Raw genomic sequence first — 13,382 nt, 5'->3', positions numbered from 1 at the left:
CGGGGGGTGGCGGGGGGGGTTGATGATGGCGATGGTGAGGAGCGCAGAGCAGGGGAAATTACAGCAGGTCTTGGGTGATCATTATCGCTCATGGTAACAGGATATAGGCCAGGCTTGATGTACGACACACAATATTATGTTCTCCCGGCTTGATGCCACCTGCATTCATGCATCATGTGGATACATATCAGCGTCCAAGTGTGCCTTTGTGCATGTGCATCCCTGTGATGTGTGTGCTTGCTTTGCATGCCTTTTTTTTTTTTTTTTTTTTTCTATAGGGGAATTTGCTTCCAGTTGCTATCATTATCATAATTTGGCTTGGTAAGTGCAATGCACCATGTCTTAAACATATTTACCCTCCATCCATCCCATCCAGCTGCCCCACCCCTGGATGCAATGGCTCTGGCCATATCAGTGGGAGATACTCACGACACAGAAGGTAGGGCAGATTAAACAAACTCTGTCTGTCCTTCTTTGTCTGTTTGTCTGTCCTCGTCATTGCTGATCCATCCCATCTTGCTTCCTTGGGATTTTTTTTTTTCCTTCGATGACATCACGGTTACACTTACAGTATTACATGGGCTATGACAGATACCAGTAATCATGCACTCTCAGAAGTAAGGGGAAATATGAGTTGATTTCTGTCCCTCAAGGTACATTTTACATTACACTAATGTACCCCAGGGTTGTTGTTTCTTTTTTTGTATTTAGCATGTTTTTTTTTCGAGCACATTAAGCTTTTATGGTACAGTATTTTCCTTTTCGCTTTTTATGTTTGACCTAGAAAAGCTGATTCATTACGGATTTTACCATGCATTTTAATTTATAGCTTATGATGTTTCAGGAAAAAAAATTCCACCTGTAACTGAGCCTAACACTTAAACCATCACTATTATGAAATATGTCATTGTATTACAAATGATCATTGCAAATTATTATTTTACTATTCAAATTATTATTACGGTCATGAAAATTTGATGTGCTCGAGAAAAAACAAGACCAGTTCCAGAATCTGTGCAAAAAATTCATTTCGAAAGTTTACTTGAATCTCCATTTGAAAAATTTTGCAACGTTTGCTGACAAGTGTTATTTGAGTAGTAGTTATAGCTGCCGAAGGAGCTTACGTACAATAAATCAGACTGAAAAGGGGCACAAACTCTCGAGCAGGTGTGAAAGTGATTTCTTCAGGTTCCATCCAGCTGCGATCCTCCTCATGTGTGACGCTCACTCTCACGAGAGCTGCAGAGAGCAGGCAGCTCACTGGCTTGTGACTCCTCTTTATTGTGTCACAGACATTAGCTATCTGTTTACATGTGTAGTCATTCAGCAGGCAATTTCAAATGCACTTTGTTTATAGATCCTCCTTCAATCTTACTCGCCGTCTCCCAGGTGAGAATAAGGGGGAGTTTATTGGATTTCACCCTCCGTTGCCTCCCCCGCTGCACTCCCCATACATGTTGTTCATTAAACGTTTCAGTCAGTTGGCTGAGATTGGTTGCCATATTTGGTCGTGAGTGAGCATGGCGCTCTCCTCAGGCACCACTCACGTTCATTCTCCAGCACGTCTTCAATCATAAACAAATGTGCTCTCGTTTTCCTCTCAATCAGCATTCTGGGATGCCCCATAGCCAGAAAGCGGCGAGCTGAGGAGGCGGAGGCCGAGCAGGAACCGGAAACGGAGCGGCCAGCATCCAAGAGGAAGTCCCACCCCCTGAAACTGACCCTTGATGACGGCTTCAGCGCAGAAAGTGATGCCAGCAGTGAAGCTGAGGGAGATGGCGAGAGGGATGGCGAGAACAGAAGCAAGAGCAAGGAGCATGCGGACGAGATGGAGGCTGCCGCAGAGGAAGAGAAGATTGGTAAAGACCTCAAACATGGACAGACCAATGGACAGGTTGGGAAGACACTGGGTCAACAAACAGAGGAAGAGGACAGGGAAGAAGCAGCAGAGTTAGGTTAGTTTATTCTTGCACCATCAGTATATGCCAAAAAGCTTATAAAATGTCGCTGGCATCACAGTGTCATCATTGCAGGTTCTTTTCCTCCTTTAGTTGTTGGAAAAAGCTTCCATTCACTAATAATTTTGCCTTTGCTGCATGAATTGCCGTTAGTCTTAAATTAAAGTTTATGTGGCACATACAAGTGTCTTTGTTTTCACAGAGTATGACATTCTTGTACCTCCTATGACACCGGAGTATCAGTCTCCTTCTCGCAATGCTGAAGAAGTGGCCAACTCTCTCCTCCACCTCGGCCGAGTCCCTGCTACGGGTAACGACAGCGATGCTCCAACAGAGGCCGCCCCACAGCTGGTTGCCATGGAGACTGAAGAGAATGTCACAGTGGCAGTTGAACACGGTGAAAAAGTAGAGGAGGAGCAAGATCGGGAAACGGCTGATGCAGTGGAAGGCGTCGCAGGCAGAGGTCGAAATGGGCAAGAGGAGACTGAAGGAGCAGAGGAGCAGTTGGTGGATGACAGAGGCGAGCGTGCAACTCTCGACAAGGAGGTCCACCAGCAACCCACGGCAGATGAAGAGGAAGAGACAGCAGAGCTGGCACAAGAGAGAAAGAACACACTCTTAGAGGATGAAAATGATGAGGAGGTGCACCCTAATGTGCCAACTGCTGTCCGCACTATCACCAGCACCACAGCAGCTCAGGGACCACATATCAAGACTGAAGACCACAGGGTTAGTCCTCTGGAGGACTACAACGCACATGAGAACTACAGTGTTACGCGAACCAGTCCACTTGACCACTATGACTCCCACAAACCGCTGAATAAATATAAGACCTGCCTTCCTTTAAACTACCTGTCCCACATGGCTAGCCCACTCGAGAACTACTCACCTAATCTCAGAGGCGATAACTTTAAAATCCACAAAGTCTCGCCCTCTGCCTCGTCCGACATTATCGAGGTGCATTCTGACAAGTCAGATGAGAAAGACTTTGATGACGTGGATGGTGACGATGAACACGATGACGATGACAGCCTCTCCCAGCGCTCCACCGTCACCGATGAGTCTGAGATGTTTGACATGACCCGAGGGAACCTGGGCCTCCTCGAGCAAGCCATTGCCCTCAAAGCAGAGCAGGTGAAGCCAGCTGGGCCCAGAGAGCTGCTGGGCGTGCCCGATTTACAGCACCGCAGATACTTCACCATGGAAGACCGGCCCAAGCACCTTGAGGTCATCAGAAAGAGCTACTTCAAAGGTAGGATGGAGTGCACAAAACAAGCAGGGACTTCTTTAGACTTGAAACTTGTTAGTCCTTTGTACTCCATATGATTGTGATCATTGGCTTACCATTAAAATAAATACTGTAGAACCTGAATACATTTTTCAAAACTCGTACAAATAAGTGTAAATAGACAACCTAAAGCATATCAGTTGGTGAATCTAGTAAGACAAAGTACTACACAGTTGTATGACGCCCGCCGGTACTGGAATTGCCCAATGGTAGAGACATGTTGCAAGCACATCTGTCCCATGAAGTGGGCACTTGGAGACCACCCCCCCACCCCCCCCCCAACACTAAGCCAGCTGGGCCCAGAGAGCTGCTGGGCGTGCCCGATTTACAGCACCGCAGATACTTCACCATGGAAGACCGCCCCAAGCACCTTGAGGTCATTAGACAGAGCTACTTCAAAGGTAGGATGGAGTGCACAAAACAAGCAGGGACTTCTTTAGACTTGAAACTTGTTAGTCCTTTGTACTCCATATGATTGTGATCATTGGCTTACCATTAAAATAAATACTGTAGAACCTGAATACATTTTTCAAAACTCGTACAAATAAGTGTAAATAGACAACCTAAAGCATATCAGTTGGTGAATCTAGTAAGACAAAGTACTACACAGTTGTATGACGCCCGCCGGTACTGGAATTGCCCAATGGTAGAGACATGTTGCAAGCACATCTGTCCCATGAAGTGGGCACTTGGAGACCCCCCCCCCACCCCACCCCTGATCATTGCCTTTAAATGGTTTGTGCGTGGCAGCTGAAAAGTTGGATGACATGTCACTGTGTGAAGGACAATGTCTCACCTTTTCTCTTCTACCACTAGTGGTCTCCAGTCCAGAGAATTCCACTTTACAATTTAATTTAATTGATTTCAATGGGGAACGTCACAGAATGACTAAAAACCTGTAAGTCAAGGTACCGCTTGTACCATCTGAGATTTCGCATTTGATTTTTGGTACTGAAAAGTTGCGCATTTTAGTGTACAACTTTACAAGCACGTATGATCACATAATTTGTGAGACCAGACCACCAGGCTCGGCTGTGACGTCACCAATATTCTATTCAGCAAAATGCTGAAGAACAGCAGTAGCACAGTGCCAGCTGAACTTGAGGCGCGGTCATGAAGCCCAAAGCCCGTTTCAGCCCGACAACCTTGCTCTACGATGATAAGAGAAGAAGACAAGAGCAGGGTTAAGAGAGGCGGTGGCATGTGAGCAAGTAAGAAAACTCAAGGAAAGGCCCAAGCGCAGGTTGCTTTGTCGACGGGTGATGGAGGCTTTCATTTTTCAGTTGGCACACTGCCCTCTCGTCATGCTCCTCGCACTATCAGCAGCAGTGTTATTACATGCCTGCGAGTGTTGCCCTCTCCTTGGCCTCCACTCCCTCCCGCGGTGACGTTCTTGTACTGCTCAACCTTAATTAGGGGATGCATGTCTCATTAACATTCAATTTGAAGGCCAACAGAGCTTCGCACCACTTTTTTCCGCTCTTTCGTTCCTCCGATGTCAATGGCGCCACGTTGCTTACTTCCAGTAGCAAGAAAGTTAAATGAGTTTTTAATTGTGTACGGCATGTTGTTGAGAGCCTGACATACTCTCAACAGACACTTTGTGAGGTAGGCCTGAACGGCGTAATGGGATCCAAAACGAGAGGTGAATCGTAAAATGTAATCAAGCACACTTCTGGTTGACCGTCTTGAGATGTACAGTATTTTTATGCAGTTGTGCATTTTTCCTCGTGTTTGTCGTATTTATGAGAGTGGGGAAATGTTATGCGGTACGATGCTGTGCAATAGTGCACCACGGCAAACTATATTGCTCAAGATTAATGCCGCTGACAGTTATTAGTATAATATCTTTGAATAAAATACGTCTTGGATCCAGCCCGTAGTGTGTGGAAATGTTTAAACCGGGCGGTCAACTTTGATCTAGATATGTTACGTAATGTTTTAATTATTTGACGTAGACAGTGCCACAAAGGTACGAGGGTTTTTCACTTTCAAACTTCATGCCAACTACTGTGAACGGCTGAGGCAGGTCAAGAAAGACCCAAAGAACAAACGCAGGGGTCATGGGTCATCTTACATCATGACAACGCAAGGCCTCACACAGCAGCCCAAACGGTGCAGACTATCAACGATCTGGGCTGGGAACTGCTCCCTCATTCCCTTTACAGCCCAGACCTTGCCCCTTCAGACTTTCACCTCTTCGGTCCCTTAAAAGCGTTCACGAGAGGCACAAAGTTTGAAAGTGACGATGAAGTCAAAAGTGTTGTGAACGACTGGCTGAGACATCAGTCCAAAGATTTTTACAATGAGGGAATATGGGAGCTTGTGCACAGATGGGAAAAGTGGGTAAAAAAAACAACTTTTGCTGCGAGACGACATTGAAGAAAAAAAGTAAGCTTCTATCTGTATTAGAAGTCCTGAAACCAAAAAAATTCACCTTATTTATTGAATGACCCTCATATTAAAGGCAATAAACTGTCATATTCGCCTGTGAACAGACGCACACAACAAGAAAAAGAACAGATACAGATGGTGCCTTTGCACAGTTAAATCACAAAATGCAGTAGTGTATGTCGAGATTTCATGCTCAGCCAAGCAGACTGTCTGATGGCATTACCGCTTGCTTTTGTCCTCCTTTTTCATGTCATCCTCCTTTTTGTTGCGCCTCCCTTTCTTCCTCATCCAACCTCTGCATCGTCTGTCAATTTAGAGAGTATTCGACCAGAGAAGAGGGAGATCAAGTGCCCCACCCCGGGGTGTGATGGCACAGGTCACGTGACCGGACTTTACCCTCACCACCGCAGCCTGTCCGGCTGCCCTCACAAGGACAGGATCCCCCCTGAGAGTGAGTTTCCTTCGAGACGAAATCAAACATAGAAAGAGTGCAATTGAAACCTCTTCATGATGGCACCGAATTGTATTCCCAGCGTTGGTCTCCCAAGTCTCACATTCGTAGACCATCCACATACTGGCAGCACACACAACTGGGCAGGCTGTTGGGATTGATCCATAGTCACTCTGACAACCTGTGTTACGAGGGTTACTTTAAAATCCAGTGGCCTGTGGCATTTGCCGGAATGGCCAATGAAAACTTTACTGAGGACGAACATTGGCGGCCCATTAAGCTGTACAATATATTGTGACCATGTAACAACCACTTCATCTGAATGCATGTTTTTTTCTGGAACTAATGGATTACAGTTACTCTTTTTCTAACCTAATTACATCAGGCCGGTGCATATATTCTGTTACTCCTCAAGTCTGCTGACAACTGTTCACGTGGCTGTGGCCAGTCCTTAAATTGTGTTTTAAAGGAGATTTATTCTTTTTTTGTTTTCTCCTCTTTTCAGCTGTTATGATATAGCAATACTATTTAAGATAGTGGCAGATTCCTCTGTCCTAGTAAAATCTTTTGAATATTATTGTAGTGGACACGTGTTTTATTGTTTAAAGTGAGGGAAAAAAAACCACTCCAATCCTGTAGTTTGCTTTAATGCTCATTACGAGGTGTTTGGGGAACAACTTGAGGAAGAAGAGGCCCTGAGTCACCATTTTCCTTGCATCGGTGTCATAACACAAACGAGAAATAATGATTGGATGCCATGCAATAGAAATGCTACATTTTGATGTGTCATTCTGCATCTATGCTTACGTCTCTTTCAGTTCTGGCCATGCATGAGAATGTGCTGAAGTGTCCAACTCCCGGCTGCACCGGTCAGGGCCATGTTAACAGCAACCGTAACACACACCGCAGGTATGCATACATGACAGCCTCGGATATGTGCTTACATCTGTTTTTGTTAGACGTAGGCAGAGTTTTCCACCTTTTTTGTTATTTGCAAGCTCACATATTTATGTCTGCAGGACAGCAGTTGTGTCAGTCCACATCAGTGTGGAGTTACATGGTCAGCATTCTCTCGCTAAATATGAATCTTTCTCCTCCTCCAACCTCTCAAGTCTTTCGGGATGTCCCATTGCAGCGGCGGAGAAGCTGTCCAAGAGCCAAGACAAGCAGCTTTCTCAGCCTGGCAGCGACCTCCTCAAAGGAAGTCCCAATGACAGAGTGCTCAGGTGTGTGGCCAAAGATATCACGTCACATCGTCCACCTGAACACATGAATTGATTCATTGTGTGTAAAACTAACTATGAATGTGCCGGTATCTTGACCGTTGCATATTTTGATTCATTATTTAAATCTTAAGTACAAAGTAGTCATGCATTTTTATAGGCATATTTTTGCTCGAGGTGCCATTAATTTTATGCAATCACGGGTTCATATGTAAATCAGTGGCTACCCGGATTGTCAGTACGTAATGACATTCTATACCAGAGCTTTATCAAAATGGTTACAACCTTAAATTCTGTGCTTTTAATTATCGGTTTAGAACACTGCATCATACCAATTGTTTCTAATACGTTGCCTCTCTCTTCTCTGTTAGACTGCAAACAGAATGACAAACACATTGTGAAAAATACATCACTGACGGTGTTAATTAAAACCGTGCGTTGCTGTCTTTGTAAAGGCAGAAATGTTTATTTTGTGACAATCATGACATCAGTTGCTCGGATCCTTGTGAGCGGAGGACCTGGCTTGTGGATAGTTGAATTCAAGGAACTCTTTAAGCATCCACTCGGGTGGTCTAATCATTAGTGCCACCGTGTTAACACGGATGTCTCTTTCTCACCGTTAATCTTCCCAGCTGGCCGGGCACCCTCATTATGGCCAAAAGAATGATGATTAGCGTAAATACGACATCTGTATTATGCTAAGTCCACGTTCTTCCTCATTGGTATTTTAATTAATAATGCGGGGAAGATGCTAATTATTCAAACTATTGGGGCATTGTTGGGGGTCACATTCAAGTCGAGTCTTCCCTTGGTGAGAAGACAGCTGAGACGTGTGCGTTGCATGGTACTGAAGTGTTCAACATTCAAGCCACGTTCTTATGGAACTCTAGTTAATGTATTTAAAAAAAAAAAAAAAAGATCAAATCCCTTGTGATAAAGGCTCTCGTAAAAATGGTCTTGTTAGGCCCCCTCTTTATTTGCATTCTGTATGAGGACCTTTTTGACAGCATCGTGACTTCAGGCTACTTCCTGCGTCTGGCTTATTAGGAATTAGCATGTGATGGTAGACTGTGGACTATATGTGATATTGGATGGAGAGGAGGACGGACAGGGGGCTGGACCAAAGGGGGGCGGGAGAGCTCAGGAGGGGGATGGAGGAAAAGAAAGCAAAAGATGAGGAAGGTGACCCCACCCCTACACTGCCTCCCTCTCTTGTTTTACCACTCCCCCTTCTGTTTTTCCTCAGCCTCCTCCTCTTTTCTTTTGCCGTCTCCCCTCACCCTTCTGCCTCGTTTGGTTCTATCAGTGGATTTACGCCAACAGGTCTGACAAAAGCTCTGGCTCTTTAGGAAAACGAGAGGGCTTAAAGCTCATAAATTCTATGCTGTACAGCATGCAAATGTGCCCTCTGCTGATAAGAGAGCTTTTAATCCAGCAGACTCCCGCTAAGTACGCTGTTGCCTGTGTCTTCCCACTCTCACTGTCACGCAGCACCTCCCTCTCTTATTCTCTCATTTGTATTTTTTTTTTTTTTTTGTGCTTGCTGATTGTGTGATCCTTGACTCCATTTCTGCCTCTCTTGTTTGTGTTTTACCCTGACACGTGCTCCTTGTCATCCTCGTAGGCCCATGTGCTTCGTAAAGCAACTGGAGATGCCCCAGTACGGTAGCTACAGGCCCAACATGGCGCCGACCACACCCCGCGCCAACCTGGCCAAGGAGCTAGAGAAGTACTCCAAGGTGTCCTTCGATTATGCAAGCTTTGATGCTCAAGTGTTCGGGAAGCGTATGCTTGCACCAAAGATGCCCACCAGCGAAACCTCACCCAAAGCCTTCAAAAGTGAGAGAGGATGTACACGCAACACTTGGCCGACTACAAATGCTGTGTTTGAACATGTTTAACACTGTTAGGTTATTTTTTTTCACTCAAATGGCACACACCCTGTTGACGACATGTTGAGATCCTTGAATCTTCTTGATGCACACCCTTTTCTTTGCAGGTAAGTCCTCATTCCCCAAATCATCATCGCCCAGCCTTAGCCTGCACGGTTACGGCAAAGCCTCCTCCCTGGCCTACGACTACTCCCATGATGCCGAAGCTGCCCACATGGCTGCCACCGCCATCCTTAACCTGTCTACACGGTGCTGGGAGAAACCTGAGAACCTTAGCACCAAACTGCAAAACAAGGTATGCCACTACCCGTCTAAATGTTGTTGAAACGACCTACTTCTTAGGCGAGGATCAAAAACACATTGTTTACAAGGTATGTCATCATTGTAAAGATCAACCCTTTCATCTCCGCTCAAATCTCAGCAATTACTACCGCATTGTAGCATGAGACGCGGCAGGGCACAACAGTCTCCTTTCGCCGCTTCTCGTTTCTGCCGTCCCACCAGTTGTGTATCATCAAACCGGGCGCTGACTCACAGCAACAGCGGTGGTTGAGATGCACTTGCATCACCTATCCCCTTCTCTTTCATCCTTACATCCCACACACTTCTCATGTTGCTGTTGAATTTGGCCCACAGCCAGGTCCATGAATTACTTTTACACCACCAGGTAGCTTTTTTGTTGAACAATCTGGAGCGCAGATCTCCCATCTTCTACTTGCCGGCCGGTCTTTCATTTTCTTTTTTCGCTGTTTCTTTTCATCCGTTCTCACCGGTCCTCTTGTCTGTGCCGGAGTCAATGTTTGCTCCCGTGTTTTCATCTCCACTCGGCCGATACCCCGTTATACTGTTTGCCCTCTCTGCGCACTCAGGTGGTGAAATTGGAATGCCCCTTTGGCCTGTATTGTGACTCTTTAAGTAGTTTTTCTTCACGCCTGTAAAATGTGATCGCTTCATCGTTTTCCATTTCCTGTCTTGGTTTTAGGAGGATGTCTTTGCCATATTAATGTAGGATGGTGAATGTTTGATGATACAGTAGTCCCAACTGTATTTGTCTCTGTCATGGGACCTATCTGTGTATGTAGTACAATGGCTCACATCAACAAGGACTGACGCGGAATCTGACATTGAGCCAGTTAAAAAAATCAATAATGGAGCAGTGAGCACGTCACCATGGGACATTTCTGGGAACAGTTCCCATTTCCTCTTCTCTATCCCTTTTATTATGTATTCTTTTTGGCCTGTAATCATGCCTGCTGCCATTTTTAGAAGAAATCAAAGAAAACAACACAGTGTGTCTCTGTATCTGTTCACTTACAGAACTGGTCACAGAACAGAGAAAGACCCGCTCTCGGTGTCACTGACTTATTTAAATAATTAGAGCAGCCTTACAAAGTAAAAGGCACTTCGTATGAGCCTATCATAAGACTTTATCTAATCAATTATGTGAGGGTTTAGAATCTTTGTTTTTTGTTGCGTAAGAATACAAGTCGTGTGTGTTTCAACAGGAAATGGATATCGAGGTGGATGAGAATGGTACTCTGGACCTGAGTATGAAGAAGCCCATCAAACATGAAGGCAGTCTGTCTGGCACCAGCCCGGGGGTCCGTTCCCCAGACCCTTCCTCTTCCTCGTCTTCGTCTCTGCATCACGGGGGAAGCAGTGGGATGACATCACCAAACCTACAGAGCTACAAGCAGGAGGAGTGGGAGGGGCCTCTGGATTTTACCAAACCCAACCGCCAAAGGGAGGAGGAAATGGACGAGGTCAGTATGTTGCTAATGTTACAAAAAAAAAGAAAAACATGAATAAAAATCAGGCAGTATTTCCTGTGCTGCTGATCACAGAGGAGCTGTTGCAACATAAAGAAATCCCATAAGGCACATGAAGGAAAAAAAAAAAGAAGTGGTATATTTCCTGTAGCCTTTTCCTCTTTCTATTGTTCATTTATGTCACAGAACGAGTTACTGCTCAGTTAAAACATTGCACTGAGTAACCAAGGTGGTGTGTCAGGTGCGTTGCACCATCCTTTCCGTATGCCAATCCCTACTGCTTTGAACTTTTTCAAAAGAAATATAAAGGGCCTGATTTTTAATGACAATACTGTGCATTGCGAAAAATCCCTTTTTTTTACCACAAAAATAAAGTTAGTCAACTTGAAACAGTGAGCACACTTTAATTAGAAAACTTGTGCAAGGAAACGGTTGTTTCGAATATGGAGGAAATCAGAATTTAAAATCTCACAAATCCATCTGGCCAGTCTAAATGATGGCTAGCAAAAAAAAAAAAGCGGGCACATTTTTGCGTACCAGACTCAAATGTGCTGAAAGAGAGAAGTGATTGCAAACACTGCCCTAAACACGTCAGACTCTGAAGAGCTTCGCATGAACGTGACCTTCACATCATTTTTTAAATCAGAACCTGGTAACATTTATTCCTTTTCCAAAAATGATCAGCATTCATCATCGAGTATCTATCAAATTTTGTCATGTGGTAATTTCAGCAATGACATTTCCCAGTTCATGTGCAACTGGCAGCATGATTTGATTTTTAATCATCTGATGGACCGATTTGACAAAAAGGAACATTTGTCCGCTTCCTTTCCAAGTATATGCCTTTTCCCTGGGTTTATTAAATATTCCAAATGTTTAAATAGAAAACTGCTAAAAAAAAAAAAAAAAAAAAAAAGGAATGCACCTCTGGCCACCCACATTAACAATGATGACCGAGATAATGACTGTGCTTTTAAATTTGTGTTCTACATTTTCCAGATGGATCATGCCGGGCAGTCATATGTGTCATCCGACCCAGAGGATGGTGACATGATGCAGGACTTAATGGAGGACAGGAAGTACCCTGGAGAAGTCACAACCCCAAATTTCAAGGTCAAGTTCCAGCCCAAGGACAGTAAGAAGGAGCTGCTTTCGTAAGTATTGAGACGACAGAGACTCCCCATAAAGCACGCTTGGGTAGTTCCCATGTGAGGTTACGCCGACAATAGGCACAGTGCTTTGGGTCTGCTCTGTTCTTAAAAACTGGCAAAGCGTTTTCTTGTTGAACTCTGTTTTTTTTTTTTTTCTCTCCCCCTATTCAGGTGTCCGACACCTGGGTGTGATGGCAGTGGCCACATCACTGGGAACTATGCATCTCATCGCAGGTATGCCTCAGTGCAGTGAACACCGTTTGCTTCTGTCCCATTTCGTGGCTTTTTGAGTCAAACTGGTGGGGCACTTTCCAGCACTCTCATCGGTGATTCGCAAAGTGTGGTGCGAGTACCAATGGTCGTGATTGGGCTCTCTCTAGTGGTCAACTGAGAGAATCACCGATTTCAATTCACATTCAAATTCAACATCTAATACTGTACAGTGTAAATTTATCAGAATGAAGCGTGTAGCCATTATGCATACAGCACGGTTAAATATTAGTAATTTGTAGTCAAGTACGTTTTTTGGCACAGTTCAGTTGCATTTAAGTTTTCAGCACAATGCATTTGATCGTTATTGTTACCAGGGGCGTCACTAGGTTTCAAGAACAAGGGGGGCTTAGCCCCAAGGGGAACACAGCCCCTTTAGGGGGGTCCGGGGGCATGCCCCCCCAGGAGAATTTTTTTGTACATTCTGTTAAAAATCCATCAATTCCGTGCACTTTGAGAGCAAAATGAAGAGGCTATGAAGAACTACACACATCACATTAGTATCCTCTTTACTATGATGGGGCTTCCTCCCCTGGACTTTAACTGGACTAGATAATAGAAATTATAAAGAGTTCAAAAGATCAATCTCGGTTGTTCAAGGGAATGAGAAGGATGCCCGATAACATAAACTATATGACAGTAGGCCTATATTACTCTCTACCAAAATGTATTAATATATGCTTAGCCCCCAGAAGACTATGTATTTTGAGATGCCTGCCGTGATATGCAATTTAAGTTAGTACAATGAGATGCAAAAGCTTCATCACTTTGGAAAAACACAAATTTGCTGCTCAATACTTACTGTAAGCTCCGATTGCATTTTGGGAACAGCCTTGGAAGTAAAATTAGCCTTGAGATCTGATAGACTCACCTGTCCAGCAGAGCCCCCCCACCCCACCCCCTCTGTGCGTCTTTCGCCTGATTCCTATCAAATAAATACATTTATTTATTTTATATTTATTTATTTATTTTATATAGGCCAAAAT

At 44.5% G+C, this 13,382-nt stretch overlaps 1 protein-coding gene across 6 annotated transcripts in view; it reads left to right on the top strand.

The window, feature by feature from the left end:
- LOC109528587 (myelin transcription factor 1-like) overlaps nucleotides 1-13,382 on the top strand; it is a 36,456-nt gene that overhangs the window by 13,675 nt on the left and 9,399 nt on the right. For 5 of the 6 annotated variants that reach the window (XM_019891386.1, XM_019891388.1, XM_019891387.1 and 2 more), the window contains exons 1-10: nucleotides 1,860-1,959; nucleotides 2,159-3,210; nucleotides 5,957-6,091; nucleotides 6,910-7,000; nucleotides 7,204-7,317; nucleotides 8,939-9,153; nucleotides 9,314-9,501; nucleotides 10,712-10,969; nucleotides 11,975-12,129; nucleotides 12,298-12,360. In XM_019891386.1, the coding sequence (XP_019746945.1) occupies nucleotides 2,184-3,210; nucleotides 5,957-6,091; nucleotides 6,910-7,000; nucleotides 7,204-7,317; nucleotides 8,939-9,153; nucleotides 9,314-9,501; nucleotides 10,712-10,969; nucleotides 11,975-12,129; nucleotides 12,298-12,360 (2,246 nt within the window). In that variant the 5' untranslated portion in view covers nucleotides 1,860-1,959; nucleotides 2,159-2,183. Of the gene's footprint in view, nucleotides 1-376; nucleotides 440-1,608; nucleotides 1,960-2,158; nucleotides 3,211-5,956; nucleotides 6,092-6,909; nucleotides 7,001-7,203; nucleotides 7,318-8,938; nucleotides 9,154-9,313; nucleotides 9,502-10,711; nucleotides 10,970-11,974; nucleotides 12,130-12,297; nucleotides 12,361-13,382 lie in introns of those variants that run through there. The other variant, XM_019891389.1, reaches the window with a different exon arrangement.

The sequence above is a fragment of the Hippocampus comes genome, unplaced genomic scaffold (assembly GCF_001891065.2).
Source record: "Hippocampus comes isolate QL1 unplaced genomic scaffold, H_comes_QL1_v1.1 scaffold174, whole genome shotgun sequence".
Classification (NCBI taxonomy): Eukaryota; Metazoa; Chordata; class Actinopteri; order Syngnathiformes; family Syngnathidae; genus Hippocampus; species Hippocampus comes.
This window is presented reverse-complemented; position numbering and strand designations above follow the sequence as displayed.